This window comes from Lissotriton helveticus, chromosome 7, assembly GCF_964261635.1.
Source record: "Lissotriton helveticus chromosome 7, aLisHel1.1, whole genome shotgun sequence".
Classification (NCBI taxonomy): domain Eukaryota; kingdom Metazoa; phylum Chordata; class Amphibia; order Caudata; family Salamandridae; genus Lissotriton; species Lissotriton helveticus.
In genome coordinates this window covers 609,663,343-609,680,636 of record NC_136068.1, presented here as the reverse complement: position 1 = coordinate 609,680,636, position 17,294 = coordinate 609,663,343, and the positions used below count along the sequence as shown (strand labels likewise).

At 43.8% G+C, this 17,294-nt stretch overlaps 1 protein-coding gene across 1 annotated transcript in view; it reads left to right on the top strand.

The window, feature by feature from the left end:
• Positions 1 to 17,294, top strand: part of SIMC1 (SUMO interacting motifs containing 1) — a 373,014-nt gene that overhangs the window by 65,960 nt on the left and 289,760 nt on the right. Inside the window, exon 2 of the mRNA XM_078652825.1 lies at positions 5,329 to 6,639. Within this exon, the coding sequence (XP_078508951.1) occupies positions 5,329 to 6,639 (1,311 nt within the window). The remainder of the gene's footprint in view (positions 1 to 5,328; positions 6,640 to 17,294) is intronic.

Below are 17,294 nucleotides of genomic sequence, written 5' to 3'. Positions count from 1 at the left end.
GCACAGCTGGTTTGGCTGCTGGGTCTGACCTTCTTAGACACAAACCTCCACAGGCAGTCTGCCCCTGCTGCACATGATTTCTAGGATCTCTGCACAAATGTCTGTAGATGGCCAACCCCTGCTTTCTCTAGCCTTTGACTAGGCCCTGTGCCCAACCCTCAGCAGGAGCTGGCACCATAGTCGAGCCTTCTGGCCAAGCCTTGCTCCAAACACTCTCTGGACAGCTAACCCAGGCAGGGAAGGGCCTTCAGCCATGTACATCAGCGGCATGTGGGCAGGGTAAGTTGTGATTGACTGTATGGCCAGCACTACAGCCAGGCTATTCTACCCACCCTCAATGTTCAGTTAAGTAGTAATAGTAGAGCACTTAATACTTTATTTGATTCCTAAGCCCCTCCCACCAACAGGGTCCAGGATTAAGAAGTCTTGCATGAAATCCACGAATTCTGCAATACAATTTTTTTTAATGATTATGATTTTGTTGCCAGGGGACGTCCCTCTGGGTCCCCCATCACCCAACATTGGGATGGTGTTCAAGGGAGGGTCAACCAGTCGCAGCTCCTCTGCTAAGGCGACGAGCGTCGCCCCCCACTGCTATCTTAGCAGTGCAAAAAAGAAAATGATGATAATAATAGGAAGTTATTATCATTTTATTTTTCTATGCAGGAGTCAGGCGGGGCTGGTCTCTGTGACGCCAGAGCAGGGAAGGAGTGGTTTGCACTCCTCTAAGTGCACATGACGGTTTGGCCAGCCCTAACCGTCATGCGCACTTGGCATGTTCTCCATTGGGCTATGTTGCACAGCCCCGTGGAGAACATGCCCAGGCTCATAGGCACTGCCTGAGCGTCCAAACAGGACGCTCAGGGCAATCCTGCTCCTGCAGCGTAGTTGGCTGGGAGTGTCCGGAATCCTGAGTGCTTCCAGCAAACAGAGGAGATACTTGTGGCGGCGGGAGAAGCGTGTGGCGGTGCAGCAGAGAAGGTAAGTTTGTTTATTTATTTTTTCTTTTAATCTACCACCCCCATTCCAAGGCAGCTGCCACTGGGTTCACCCTGCCACCTTTTTTCCTTTTTTTCTTTTTCCTAACATAATACTCATTGCACCGTGTCAATTAATCAGATGTCCGATTCGTAAACCCCCCAATAGAGTACTTGAGAAAAGGCTTCCTAGTCCAATAGGTGGCCTTTGTTTGTGTTTTTTTTTCTAGACTCGTGAGTCCTCTGTCGATTTTGCAAATCTGCAGAGTCTCTGCAAATTAACGCCCCAAATGTCTCTAAAATGTAATCTTTTCATGCCAAACTAAGCCCCTTTTCAAATGATAATTTACCAAACTGCTGAACAGATTTACATCAAACCAAGCACAGGCCCTTCCTTAAGTAAAGGTCTATCATCATGCCAAACTTGGTGGATTCCATTCAGCTCTTTTTTGTGTATGTAAAGAATCCTATAGGAATTCAATGGGAAATTGAACTTTTGGCACCCACACCTTTCCCCATTTTGTTGAAACCCAGATGGATCTGCACAAATTTTTGCATGGAGAACCTAAAGTGGATATACTTTTTTTGCCAGAGCTTACTATGATTATGCAGTGTGGAGGACCAAATTATGCGGCAATGTTTTACAAATTGTGCAATAAAAAATGAAAGTTAAGCTGCACATTCTCTGGCAGAATGTTTATCCTTTTGAGATCAAGTAAACATCATTGGTGAAATCTGCACATTTTGAAGGTTGTCACAAATGCAATAAATCTATAACTATATGGTACATGCTGCAGCCAAGGAATCACTTAAATCCATTGGCCCTCACTTTTGCCCATTGTTTTATTAAGTCTATTCAAGAAAGGCAAACCAAATCTAAACGTTTTAGTTTAGCAAGACCGGATTTAGGGTGGTGTGACTGGTGCAGCCGCACCGGGCGCTGACCTTGGGGGGGGGGGGGGGGGGTGTAGGTGCTGTGTGTAGAAATAACTTATGTATTTAAAAGCACCTGCTGGACAGTTCCTTGTATGTAAAGCAATTTTTTTTTTTTTGTTATAAACTTTTATTCGCTTTCAGTGCACCCACACAGCTTTACGCCTACAACCCTGGGGCCGGCAGCAATGTAGAGTAACGTAAATACATATCACAAAAAGGCCGGTCGAATAAGCAGTACACCATCATCCCAAGGGTCGGTAGGTGTAGGTCTTTTATATCACCACTTGGCGAATGTGCCGAATGTGCCATAGCCCCCCGCCCCATCCCCTCCGCCCTCAATTAGCGTGTGCTCGATGTCAACTATGCGGTCGGGGTACTAGTGTAGTGTGCCTGTCTGCCAACGAAAACCAGTTCTATAACAACTCTTGCAACAACCCCGCCCACCCTCGCCCCTCCCCCTCTGACTGCCCCTGTGCTCGCCTCCACTTCATACCTACTGCCGCAGCGCCTTACCCCCCGAGTATGTAAAGCAATTTTTAGACAACAGGATAAATGTCAAGATCACATGTGATTTATGCTCCTGCTGGAGAGAGATCATAGTTTCGTCTTGTGACAGTTTTAACTCATACGGTAGCACAGAGTCTTTAATAGACCTGCTGAAATGAACGTGTACAGTGCTGATCACAGAACTGTATTTTCTGTGGATAGAGCAGTGAGTTAGACATCCTCTTCATACCCGCAGTTCATAATTTATGATCCCAGTATAGCACAGTGACGTATGAGCTGTCATTAAAGAGCTGCATGCAGACTGCATGGTATAGGTTAGAACGTTATGTATTTTTTGCTAAGTCTTTCATTATACAACTGTTGCTAAAAAAAAAGGGTTCGTTGGGTCTAGAAATACAAAAGAAAGTCCACTCCAAAAACTGTAATACATGAAGTCCTGAGTTCGTGCATCTCCAGACCAAACACTTAAAATATACTGACTAATAGTATGGATGAATTGATTGTATATACACCTTGTAAACCTCATTGTCTTATGTAACATTTTCTACAGACTGATATACATAAGTATGAATGTTTGTCTTGGATAATGTGTGTATAATGTAAAGTGCTCCGACACATTACACTGGTATGAGTAGCAGTATAAAACAAATTGTAGGCATGCAATAGAGGGATTATGGAGAGATGGGATCCTCTATTGAAAGGTGGTAGTGAAGGAATTCGTGGAGAAGGTCATTGAGGGAGTGCAAAAAAGATTCCTGCACCCGGCAACACCATCACTAAAGGCGGCCCTGATGCACAGCAGAGATTGGACAAAACCCTGTGCCCATCTAAAAAAAAACAACAACAAAAAACTTAAACTGCGCCCATCTCCTGCCAGCGACCAAACCCCTGCTGCTCATGGTTTTCGGTCGTCCACAGTAGGGGTTGGGCACATATTTTGAGTCATGATATTGATTTAGCTCTCCAACTTCTTGCCCCGAATGACCATGAACTTGTCATTGAACTACTACAGGTATGCAGTGTGATACACCGGAGAACTTACCTAAAGACAGGAATGCAGCATACCTTTACTAATACATGTTGAGCCTCTGCCATGGTATGCAAGGTGAAAGGCGAACGTGATGTTACTGTGATGAGGTTCTTTTGTACCTTGTTTGATCATGCATGATTGTTGTACTTAAATTGCAGCATGTTCCCACGTGTGGCCTTTGGGCTCGGTGTGATGGGGGAAAGGGCGCTTTGTGTTAAGCTCACAGAAGTAGTTGCCTAAGACCCTCCCTGAAGACAAGGGTCCTGGGTGCACAAAGACTTTCCAACTCCCCAGTGCCCTGTCAGCACAGCCCATTGTAAGCATTGCACGCAAACAGTAAAATGTGACAAATGTGCTACCCTACAGTAATCTCAGGGATAACCGATGACCTAGTACCTCCACTATATGCCTGAATTATCACTAGTGGAGTGTGTAAAATGATTTCCGTTATTGAATAATTCAGTAACGTAATTAAACAAAGTCGTCCAAAAAACACAATATTTTCTTGCCAATCAAACTTTAGTTCAATGGTTGACTTTGTCAGCAGTTTAAAAAAAGATGAATTATTAAGCACAGTCTGTTTGCTTGTATAATTTTCAGAAAGTTTGTCCAAAGGATTATGAAATGAGTAGAATATGCGCATCCCCCATAAAGTGAAATTCAGTTTTTTTGTCCTGAATTCTGCCTGCAGGTTAAATTTTGTAGTAAATGACCTTTGAATGTTTCTTTTGAAACATGATCTCTTACTCCAAGAAAACCTTCTTTTGAGACTGAGTTATGTATGCATCAAAAAGAAAAATGATCAAACAAACGATATTAAGCTTCCTTGGGTTAGTAAACTTTAGTGATCCATTCAGTCTGAATCCAGGCGAGGAAACGAACAATATTCACAGCGTTCCTTTTGTTCCACTGTAGGGTTCACAATTTTGGCACCAGAGTAGTTTCAGTATTTGCTGCGGGTCATTGTCATTTTGATTTAACCTTTCAGTGAAATATGTGGTTGTGGAATTTTTCAATGTTTTCTTCCACGGAGACTAAAAGTTCCTAAACACGATTTGTTTGGGTTACATTGGGGAGGGCAGGTTTACAGCTGAAGTGTCAGTTGAGCATCATTTCAGTCACAAAGAGAAGGCCCAGTCTCAGAAACCCTGACGTTTTGTCGTTGCACTGTAAAGGAAACCCTCAGTATAGACCCAGCCTTGTAGAGAATACTGGATTTTACAGTGCATTAAAATACAAATGCCTTTGGTGAGCTATAACACTAAACTCTTGTGAAATGAAATATACCACAATGCTTAGCGTACAACATTTTAAAGAAAATATATCTTGCTAAGCTTATGATATTATGCACTTTTCAGAGTTATAGCTGAACAATCCCGTGAGGCTCTTGTGCCGCCCATCACAGCAAATGACCCCAAATTCTCTGGGGCTACAAAGTGCTTCTGGACCATACTCTTTCCTAATGACCCGTCTTCTGACCAGCGTTGTATCTGAAACGTTACAGTTGCCAGTAAGAATAGACTTGAAAGCATTGTTGCAGGAATGAGTCCAGTTGTTCTGCAATTAATTCAGCTCATGGGGATCTTGTAAGCCCTTCTGTGCTCATTTCCGCCGCCGCCTCCCAATTATTTTGCTCTTTATGTGGGTACTGCCATTCACAATTCATGTTTAGTATGTGGATGCATCGACTACCCCCCCCCACCCCTCCCTCCCCCCCCCCCTTACTTCATCCTGATCATGTTCAATATGTAGCTAAGCCCGTTCACATTTCTTATTTGGTATTCAAAATATTGCCCTCTTTCTAAGGACCTATAGACAGCTCCTTTGCAGTTTACCTTACTATGTATATGTGTTTATTGTTCATGCTTCTTTTTCTAGGACTGCATTGATTTAACAGAAGAAGACTTCATTTTTGGTGACATAAAGCACAGTGATGTTGGAGTGATTGATCTGACCAGCCTCGAGGGGATAGAAGATATGCAGAAGAGCTTTGAAACTAATATGGACTTTGAATGTGAGTCCTCTTCACCTGTGAGCGATTGCTTGTTCATCAAAGAGGATAACACTAGCATGGGGTCCTCTAAGCCTGGAGTTGAAGCTCATACATCTAGGTCTCCTGAGGTGGACTTGTTCGAGGATGGCACTTCATCAGAGTCTTCTTCTTCTAAATCCAACTCTTCAAATGACAGCTACGAAAGCAGAGGCCTGCTGAGTGACAGTGGTACTTCTGTAAACAGCGACCTGGGCTCTTTGAATAACCCTCATGAGATGCACACCAGCACCCACTCTTCCAGTGTAAGGAGTCGTCGGACATCAGAGGAGTCTCTTTCAGATCTTCTAGACAATTGCTCCAAAAGCAGCTTAACAACTTCTCCAGCAATCCGTAAGGGTAGCAATGAAAATATAAGCTTGCCTAACAGGACTGCCTCTCTTAACAATTCGCAATTTGGTTTTAGTAGATGTGATAAAGACTCCCTAGAAGACTTTTCCTTTATCTCCAGCAGCACTGATTGGCCTGACACAAGACCGTTGCTCAAACACTCACTCCGTATCTCCAGTAAGGAGTCCTGTGAAGAAAATGTGTCCATTCTCTCCAGCAAAGAGTCCTCCTATGATAGCGAATTCATTTCGGAAAACATTCCAATCCTCTCCAGCAGGGAAACTTCCTGTAATAGCAAATCGTCCCTAGAAAACCTTCCCGTCCTCTCCAGCAGGGAGTCCTCCTGTGAAAGAAAATCTTCCCTCAAATCCATTCCAGTACTCTCCAGCAGGGAGTCTTGTTATAGCGAAAATTCCTTGGAAAACCTTCCTGTACCCTTCAGTGCTCAAAAACCCTCGCTAGAAAACAGTCCCCTTGTCGGCAGCATAGAGGACTCCAATAGTAGACACAGCACTACGAACCCTTCGGTTAGAGAGTCGTCAATAACTCCCCTTCTCAATTTTACTCTTAAGGAACTTTCTGAGGTAAACTCTTCCCTTATGAGGACTGTGCAAGTGGAGCATCCAGATCTCCAAAGTACCCTTGGGCAAGGTGTAGAACACACCAGAGACCTCAGTGTTGACCCCTTAACCAGTTGCACACCTGTCATAGCCAGCAGGGCTTGGCTGAACAAACTCAAATATTTCCGAAAGCTCCCCATACGGCACCTTTTCTTCCAGGGAATTAAGCTAGATAAGGAGACTTTAAAGGTACGTTCCTAAGGTTGGGATCCTTCATTTTAAGTGTGATGTGACGTGGCATGTCTCTTGTTATTGAATGCAAGAATTTGTATGACTCACAACAGTATTGATTAAACTGTCATTTTAAGCAAATTTAACACCCTGAACCTTCACTTTAAACCTGGAGTTTTTGTTGTTATGGTCCTACGTTGTATGCTTGTAACTAAACTATTTCTATATCATGGGGTTTTTATTATTTGTAAACCTTAGAAGATCTACACACGTGTACTCTCTGGTAAAAACATTTCATGAGGGACCAATCTCACCTGGTATACACAAACACTACCTGTGTAAAGGCTGAATTTTATTTTCTTTGTATTTATTGTCTATTAAAAATTAGCATTTATGACTTCCAGAAATCAAAAATGGTTTCAAAAGATAAAACGTTAAAAGATATAACTGTCAGTTTGACAATCCCAGCATGCAGCATAGTGAGCCCTCTTTTTGTGCTTGTAGAGTGCAGATCCCAGAGCACTGTTTTTTTGTCATTAATTTCTGTGTAATAGGTTTCCTTTTAGTCAGCATTTTTACTATCTATTTCTGAAGACTTTTCGCTGATGTAAAGGTTATATTTTTTCTCAAACAGCCTCTCAAGATTGGAAAGACATGTTATCGGGATTAGAGCCTACTAGAGGAAGGTGTTTTCTATAGGGCTACACTTCACTGGGGCAAGTGTCTCTACTAAGGATGGGAAGAAGTCTAGGAGAAATGCTTTCCGAGGGTAAAATATTTTTAGGCACAGTCTATGCTCAAGAGGCCTTAACATTGAGGACTCTTTGACATTTATTTAATATTTATTCTTTTTTAATTATGAAGATAACTTAAAATATTATATATATATATATTTATATATATATATATACTAATACAAAGCTCCCATTGTAGCATTCTCAGCCCTTATACCACTGCCACAATAATTTTGACTTCAAAACTGTCTCCAAAGTTATTCAGCTGTTCGGGAATGAATGCATCTGCGGTATTATAGCCATATTAATATTTTGCTTGCTTAATTCCTTGCAAATATCTCACCATGTATAGGAAGGGCTAACTAAGCTCACTATTCTGTTTTGTGTTTATGGATATTATTGAAGTTCTCGTGAAAGAAAATTAATGAAAAGATGGCCGTGTTTTGTTATTAAATTTATAAGCCACCCTCTTGCCTTTCTCATAGGCAGTAAACACAAGATGTGTATGTTTAGTTCCTCTTTCCTTCAATTATCTCAATAAAAGAATTGTCACTCTGCTTCAGGCTGGAATTGCCGACTTAGGACTTTGGTTCTGCCTCAGCAGCGCATGATCGCCCAGTGGGAGGCTGCATCACCTTTCACCTTTCTGGGTGGAGGATCATCACATCTAACCAAGGAGTGCTAAAAGTTGTGGAACTTGATTATTCCCTTCTCAACCTGTCTCACCCCTCAGACATGCTATCCAGCCACATAATCTTCTCGCAGACCACCCGCTCATACTCTGAAGAGAGCAGGCTCTCTTGGCCAAGAGAGCCATAGAGCGATTGTCTGCATCAGGGATTTGGACTGGCTGTTACTTCTATCATTTTCTGGTGCTGAAGGAGGATGAAGACCTTTGTCCCATCCTTGATCTTCTCCCTCTGAACTTTTTTCCCTGGAAAGAAAGTTCAAGATGCTTACCCTGGCCCAAGTTCTGTTTGCCCAGGATCTAGGACACTAATTGTGGCGTTGACTTTGCAGGATGCTTGTTTTCACATCCATGTACTGCAGTCTCACAGACGTTATCTGCGGTTCCTGGTGGGCAGGAGCACTTTCAGTTCCTAATGCGCCTCTTTGGCCTTGCCATTGCATCTCGGGTGTTCAAAAAGGTGACAGTGGGGGATTGCAGCCCAACTGCGGGTTTTGGGAATACCAGTCTTTCCCCTACCTTGATGACTAAACTGAAGGTCGGCTCATCTATCAACTAGTTGTAAACCACCTCCAGATGATATAGACTATCTGTTGGCATTCTTAGGATTTTCTAAGCCTTTCCTCCGCTTCAATGAATCCAGGACATTCAGGCTTTGATCATAGTGTTATGGCCCTTGGCCTGGATCTCAATCATACTGGCACTGAGACTTCTTGGTCTCTCTCTTGGCCACCAGAATCCTGCTTTTGTACCCTACCAGGTGGCACTTGCAGACTCTGCAGTGGAATCTGAAGTCCCAGTTGGGCCCAGGACCAAGGGAACCTGTCTGATTCCATCCAGGTGTCTGAGGAGACTGCTGAAGACTTGCACTGGTGGCTGCTCGGTGGCAATTGGACTGACAGTAGACCCCTCTCCCTACACAACTCAGTGATGCCCGGTGTGACTGGTGCATTGTTGCTGGGTTGGGAATGTTCAATGCAAGAAGTGAAGATCATAGGTCTCTGACATATACTCACTTCCACATCAACCTGCTGCAGTTTGCTTGACATTTGAGGTGTGCCTCCTGTCCCACAAGGGGAAACAAGTACAGGTACAGGTTCTCACAGACCACACACCTCCATATGGTACCTCAACAAAAAGGTGGTGTGGGCTCTTGGATTTGTGCCAGGAGGCTCTGTGTCTGTGTAGGTGTCTCAGCACTCGGGGCATCACCATTATCGACCATCACTTGGCAGGATCTTTAGACACCAGTGCGGGCAAACTCATCCGATGTTGCCTAGGCAGATCATGAATGGCAGTTGCACAGGGCATCTTCCAACAATGGGGAGAACCCTGGCTCGACATATTCATCACCGCAGAAAAATGTGCAGTGCCCAAATGTTTTTACATTGGAGTTCCCAAGATGATTCTCCCTCAGGGATGACTTTCACCTCAACTAGGGCTCAGGACTCCTGCATTTCTTTCCACCTTTTTCCTCTCCTACTCAGTGTACTGAAAAACATCAAGAACGCTGGGCCCAAGTCATCCTAGTGGCCCTAAAATTGGAGAGGAGCATGTTTTACCTGGAACTTCTGAACATGTGAATCTACCTCCCACTTTGTCTGTCGCTTCTGCTGCAGAGCAGGGTTAGGTCTGGCACCCCAATCTGAACAACCTCTATGCATGAAGATTGAACAGCAACGGTTGATGGCAGTGGAGTTACCTCCCAAAGTAGTGGATGCAATTGTGGCAGCCAAGTGTCCTTTTACCAAAACTGTATATGCTGGGCGCTAAGGTAAATTTATGGTCCAGTGTTCATCCCATGACTTTCAGCCTTCACATTAAAAGTTATCGGACATTCTACTGTTTTGCTTTTCATTAGTACAGCAAGGTTTGCCGTGGCACCAGTTAAGGGTTATCTTTGGCCCTCCCTGCCTTTTAGCATTTTTCAGACCAGCCATCTCTTTTCACTTGTTGTGATGCGTTTCTTGAAGAGGCTGTTCCACATTCTCCCACCAATACCATTTGTATTGCCGTAGTGGGACCTTAAATTGGTTCTGACATACCTGATGTGCTCGGACTTTGATCCCATACACATCTGCTTTCTCAATCTGCTCAAGATAAAAACTGCATTCATTGCCATAACTTCTGCCCGGTGAGTGAACTTCAGGTCTTGCCAGTCACACATCCTTCTCTCTGGACATGCTGGTCCTTCGGCCAAAAGCTAAAGTTAGTAGTGCCCTTCCACATAGGGCAATCTATCATATTTCCGGCTTTCTATGGTGCCCGTCCTCACCCATACAAGGAAGGGGGAAAGGCTGCATCAGTGTGACCATAGGAGGGCCCTCAGTTTCTGACTGCGTCATACTGACCAGAAACCATTGATTGGACAACCAACATTTTCTAGCCTTCTCTGAAGTAAAAAAGGGGAAAGTAGTGAAAAAAACAACCACTTCCTGATGGATTATTTTATGCATTAAGATCGGCTATAGGCTGACTAAAAAGTAGCTCCTGGAATGCTTGTCCAGCCATTCCAGTCGAACAGAAGCTGCTACCACTGTGGTGGTGTATGTTGTGCCAGTCTCGGACATCTGCTAGGCCGTTATGTGGCCATCCCTCCACACGTTCAAAAACACTACTGCCTGGATAGCCAGGCACTGTGGGATGGGCACTTCAGCCAATCTGTCTTTCAAGATTTCTGGCTCTGAGTAATTCTACCGATCCACCAACAAGGTAGGTACTGCTTTGGTATCTATTCACAAGGTTAGGTAAGAACTGTCTATCTGAAGTTAATAACCTTCGGTCCTGCCTTTTCTGATAGTCTGATGGAGACTCTATCTAACTGCTCACCGACCTATTAATCTCCTAATTCTTTGGATGGACGTATATTGTCCACTAATAAGTTTCCCATCCAGAGGCATCCGTTAGAGACTTCTGGCCATGGATTCCTTACCTCTGGATTATCCCCAGGCATCAGACTGGATCCAAAAAACCTTGAGCAGTACCTCTGTGTGACGGTAGGGGGCATCCATCATCTCCTCACCACCTCGGCTAGCTCAGTTCTTTTCTTTCCATGCCATTAGTGCAGATCCAGAAGAGCGACCTCAGTCATTTCTTGACTACCTTTTTTTGACTTTTTGTCAAACCTTTTGAGCTTTAGCTCCCAGTGTGCTTTAGGGATTTCTACTAAAATAACTGTGGGTTTTAAACCATGTGGAGCCTGTCACAAGCAGATGTCTGTGATAGGCCCCGACCTGGATTGCCTTTGGTGCCTGGATTATGGACCACACCACTAAAGCTTGTCAAGGCTGCTGAGCGATGAATCCCATGGTGATCCCCAACCGTGCCCTGAAGCTATTGGTTGCTTGACACCAGACAACTCCCGCCCACTCAAGGACCAGGCAGCGGGAAGGTCCTTGGCCTGCTCTTAGTCACTCTCGTTTTTTTCAGTCCACATCTTTGCTGGGAAAGTTCTATAAAAAAAATGGGCAAGAAGTTCTTTGATTTCACCACGCTGGTCCAAATCATCGGATGAGGTGCAGGAACAATGCCACAAGTCCAGGCCCGATCCCACACTTCTCCCACGGAGTCCTAGTCTGGGTCTGCTCCACGCCTCACTGAATTTGAGAGCTTGTGCAAGCCTGCCAAATGGCATTTTATTAGGTCATGCGCCTTATATTTGGGAGAGCATGCCATAAACATTTTTGCAAGTTCTATGAATGTGGTATCTCATAAGCCATCTTTTAAAGTTTTTTTTTGATATTCCGATAGACCATAGATCGACACATCATCTCACACAGGTAGGAAACCCTAATACTTTCGACAACTCAGACACACTTATTACAGATATAACCCATTGACCACCATCAGCAAGTGATTACACACTCTATTTACACAGTTATTCATTTATCTTTTCAGACTGGCCCCTGAAGAAGGTACCTGGCTGGTACCGAAATGCATTGGGCATTATGAACAAGTGTGATAAATCGATGTAGTACAATTTATATTGTAAAATATGCAAATGTATTATTTTCATGGTATTGAATTATGAATCCTGCAAGAAATGAAATGATTTCATTCAACTAATCTATTTTTTGGATATGTTTGATTGTTATAAAGATGCAATACTGATAGATAAAAGTTTCAATGTATAAATTGAATAAGTTGTGGTAAAGTTTTTGTGGTAAAGTTTTTTTATGAGTAAGAGTAGGTGTGATTTTAACACCAAGTGAACAGTGCGCGACTGCACACTTTTTCTAACTTGTTTAACCTTAGTTTAACGTGCAGGGGCTGACAACCCCATTCAGCCGCAGCACCGATTAAGACAAATATAATTATTGATTTAAAGTGAAAAAAGGAGTACGCCCCAAAATCCAATACCTTTATATTTGAACGAGCCAACGGCTGTGGAGCTCCTTCAGGCCCCATGGATTTGGAAGGTGCCCCAACTAGAGTCCTGCAGGAAGGTTCGCCCTCTGCCCCAGTTTGGCCCTTGGGATTTGTTCCTGGATCCAGACCGACTCCAGTTGGGAATCCACAACATTCTCCGGAGTCTTTCCCAGTGGCGCCATTCCCGACACAACCGACCCATCATAATTCCTGACTCCAATACGGAGCTCGGCCGATGTTGATCCAGGGCCGACAAAAGTACCACTTCTTCCCTAATGAGGCCCTCATTGATGTCCTGCTTGGGGCCTGGGCCAAGCCTTGTGCAGACGGTCCTATGCACAGGACTATCGCCCGCCGCCCTGTTCCTGGGAATCCTTGCTTCCACACCCAGTACCCTACCATGGAAAGCTGGTCGCCCAGGCCTCTGTGGTTCTGTTGGGTAAAGCAGTTGCTGAGAATCATGTATTCAATACATAGGCAATGTTGTATCTTAATTTATCAATGAGTGGAACACAATTTTTGATAAGAACACACAGAGAAAGAATTATTTTTTTTCAGCAACCGAGTTGATTTACCTTTTGGTTATTTCAAAGTGCATTAAATATAAACATGGCTGTCACAGACACAATTAAATTGCAGCAATACAAAAGTGACTGTTGTGAAGAAATAACAGTGGTGACTGGTGAAGTCAAAGGTGCACTATATACAAGACATACAAGACATACACAAGTAACCTGAATACATTCAATTCAAGATTTCTGTCCTGTCTTTTGATTATTAACATGAATTTAAGACCCAATAGTGATTTATAATTAAGGTCAAAACAACTGTAGGGACATATATGGTAATAATGTCGACTTTTCGACCCTGGATACAGCGCAGAGTAATATGCGTCACAACGGGTCTTCCTCAGGACTGTATAAACGCGGGGGGAACAGCCACAAAGACCGATAATTCAATCAATGAAGAAAATTAAAAGTAGTGATCCTAGTAGGAGATCAGAAAGTTGCGGCGATCCAATAATGGTATCAAAACATTTGAGCAATCTACTCAATTAGTCCCATAAACGTGGAGAATATCATCATCAGATGGGATTCTTAATATTAGGAAAGCGCTGAAAACGTAGAAGATCTCTACCAGCAGGTTGGAGTCTTAACCAAGGGCAATGTGTGACTTTTTCTGGTTTGACGGCAGATGGCTGCGCCTGCACTGAAGTACCTAACCTTCCCTGGTGGCATTTAATTACGAATAATCTTCATCACACAACCCCAACCGACTGGTGGAGGTCCCGTGTTTTTGACTCTTTGCCCTTGGTTAAGACTCCAGGCTAGAGTACTGGTGGGGGGCTGCCCAGAATGGCACACCCCACTCAAAAGCAAATGGGCACAGTCTTTCTGCCCAAACCTATTCCTCCCTCCCCGCAGGAAACCGGGACTATTGTTTTTCATAGTGTACAGGTGGGGGCTGCCCAGAATGGCATGCCATGCCCCCACCCCCCCTAACAAATAGCCACAGTCTTTCTGCCCTCCTACTGGAGGGGCAGATGGGGGCAATAGCCCCCAATCTGCCCACCCCCCAAGGCAGAAAGCCCACCAGGCAGTATTGTTTTTTTTTCTTAAGGCACAGTCTGGGTGGGCTCTGCCCTTATTGGGAATGTCCATGCCCCCACCTCTGCAAAAAAACAAATGGGCACAGTCTTTCTGCCCCACCCCCGGGGGGGCACATCTGAGCAGTAGCCCTGATCTGCTCCCCCAGGGGAAGCAGAAAGTTCACTAGGCACCCGGGATATTTTATGGGCATGTTGGGGAGAAGCCCCTTAGGCAAGGGTCGCCCCCCCTTTTTTTTTTGCAGCACACATCCACAATATTTTTAGGCTCATCTGTCACCAGGGGGGACAGAAAACCACTAGACTAAGTTTCTGTGTGTGAACTGGAGTTCTACTTACGGTCTGCATATACTAGTTTTTGGCTGGCTGTGTGTGTACTGGCATTTTGCATGCGGTGTGTGTGGGCCGGCGCTTGGCTAGCCGTGTGTGGACTAGGGTTTGGCTGGCGGTGTGCATGGAAGGCACTTGGCTGGCGGTGTGCGTGGAAGGCACTTGGCTGGCGGTGTGCATGGATGGCACTTGGCTGGCCGTGTGCATGTAGTATCGCTTGGCGGTGTGCATGTAGTATCGCTTGGCGGGCAGTGTGCGTGTACGGCGCTTGGCTGGTGGTGTGTGTGTGGACTGTCACTTGGCTGGCAGTGTGCATGGATGGTGCTTGTCTGGTGGTGTGAGTGGATGGCGCTTGGCTGGCAGGTGTGCATGGACTGTTACTTGGCTGGCGGTGTGCATGGACTGTTACTTGGCTGGCGGTGTGCATGGACTGTTGCTTGGCTTGTGGTGTGCATGGACTGTTGCTTGGCTTGTGGTGTGCATGGACTGTTGCTTGGCTTGTGGTGTGCATGGACTGTTGCTTGGCTTGTGGTGTGCATGGACTGTTGCTTGGCTTGTGGTGTGCATGGACTGTTGCTTGGCTTCTGGTGTGCATGGACTGTTGCTTGGCTAGTGGTGTGTATGGATGGCGCTTGGCTGGCAGTGTGTATGGATGGAACTTGGTTGGCTGTGTGGCTTTCGTGTATCCCCCAGTGATTTTATCATCCAGAATCTCCTGCAAACCTCAAATTTAAATAAACAAAATTGCAAATTTAAATAAACAAAATTGCACTTTCATCAGATTTCTGTGCGGGAAAGTTGAGGACTCACCACACTGTCACAAATTTCCCACCACCCAGCATTCCCCTCGGTGTACTGATGAAAAAAGGTACCTCACTTGTGTGGGGGCCCAAAGCAGTCTGCCTAAAAACGTATAAATAAAAAACTGAGGGAGAACAGTGGGGCAAAAAGGGCAATTGAAAAAAAGGAATTAAGTGTTCCCTGGGTTTTTGATTCAACTGGGGAACCAGATCATTCATTCATCTCATTAACTTGTCACTCAGCCACTTTTTCCAAACCTGTGCTTTAGTAGAACCACAAAAACAATAAATTGTGTGTACAAAAATTGCAGAATTTTTATTTTTAAAAAAAATTTTGTTTAAAAATATTCAGTACATTGTAAAACATAAGTTCTTCACATATAGTTAAAAACAGTTTCCATCTATTCAGTGGTGACCTAGATTTCAGGATTTATGGTCCGATACTGGGATACACATATCAGTATACTTTCCAAACACAGTGGTTGCAATATGAAACCATTATAAAATATACACAATTAATACATCCCCTACGGGGTAGTCGACGCGTTTCGGTGGTTTTGGCGATAAGCCCCACCTTCCTCAGGACAATTCTGACGTACACATATATCTGTAAGCAGAAAATACCAGTATAAGAGTACATTCACATTATGATAATCAACTTAATTTTTTCTATTACTCTTTCTTATCTATATTTGTACACTTTTCATTTTGTGGTCCCACTATGCACTGACAGTAATTAAATAACCAAAGGAACCCAACCCCTTGGGGATCCCTCTGATTTTGGACAGTTAGGCTCAAATAACCGTGCATACATTCATTTCCCTCACCATAAGCATCACATAATCAATAGGATTGTGTACCTCATAACAATATCCCTTTATGGTTAGGACATCTATATGAAGTGAAACTTCTTCTTTGGCGGCTTATTAAAGTCTCGCTCTATCAACAAGAAAGAAATTTATTATTAGCTGGATCATTTACCTAGCTATCAGGTGTTAAGGGTTGCTAGACTCCTTACAAACTCATACCTTTTGTTTTAGGCCAGGCACTTAAATTTGCTTGCAATATTTTTCATTCCTGGCAGTTCTGTTCAATTCTGCCCTGTGGGGGAGGAATTTACTGCATGAAATTCACACTCCATTCTTATTATTTTAGCTATTGACCAAATTATCCTAATACCTTACACACCTTTGTTGGGATCATCAGGCGTTTACACCGGTGTAGTCTTCTATTTGGTTTTCTCAATGGCTTGGAGTTTTATTTATTCTGTAGGGTTTAAATAATTCCTATTAGTAACCCGGGTTGTGCCCTTTCTTATTACAACCCACCAGTACAAGGAGAATCTCACTCACCTCCTGTTCTTAAGTTCTTTCTGGAACTGGTATTTTCAATTAACCGTTATTTATTCTGGGGGTTTTTCGGGTTCCAACTCTATGGAGAGAGCATGGGTATGCGTTAATCACTTCCCTTCTTACTTTTGAGCACTCTTAATGGTGTACTACCTCCATTCTAGCTATCCCCTCTTTATTATTCATGTGTTATCAACATAAGGAACTCAGTCATGTAGTTCTGGTTTATTTCACATGCTAGTCGGTATATACCCATTATTAGTTTAATTGTAACTTCTTCTGCGAGGTGCTTAGACATGCATTATTAGTGTAATTGTAACTTCTAATGCGAGGTGCTTAAACACGAACTTATTTATAGGCTGAGTTGCACCTTGGCCGTATTTCCCCAAATACTCCGTGTGCGGTAATATTTGCTTAAGTATCTGTTTTCCATTCTACTTTCGTAATCTAGATGAATATTTCCTTCATCGATTACGCCTGCATGATATTGCGCTAGAGCTTTTGTAAGCACTATGTATCCCTACCGCTACATATTTGCAGACTGTTTGATTACTCGACATTATCTTCAGCGTTATACCGGACATTTTTCCGCATTACTAATACACGCTTCAAAAACCCCTTCGTGCACTTATTTAGGTTTAAGCCAGATTGCCGCTTCAGGGATATCGGGCTAAACGCAAATATTACCGATTACTTCTTCGACTGTGCCTCATGCTTACGCCAGTGACATAAAACAAAATATCGCAAATGTCTCCGACGCATTTCCTCACCGTGTTGCCTCTTTTCTCGCGCTTCCAC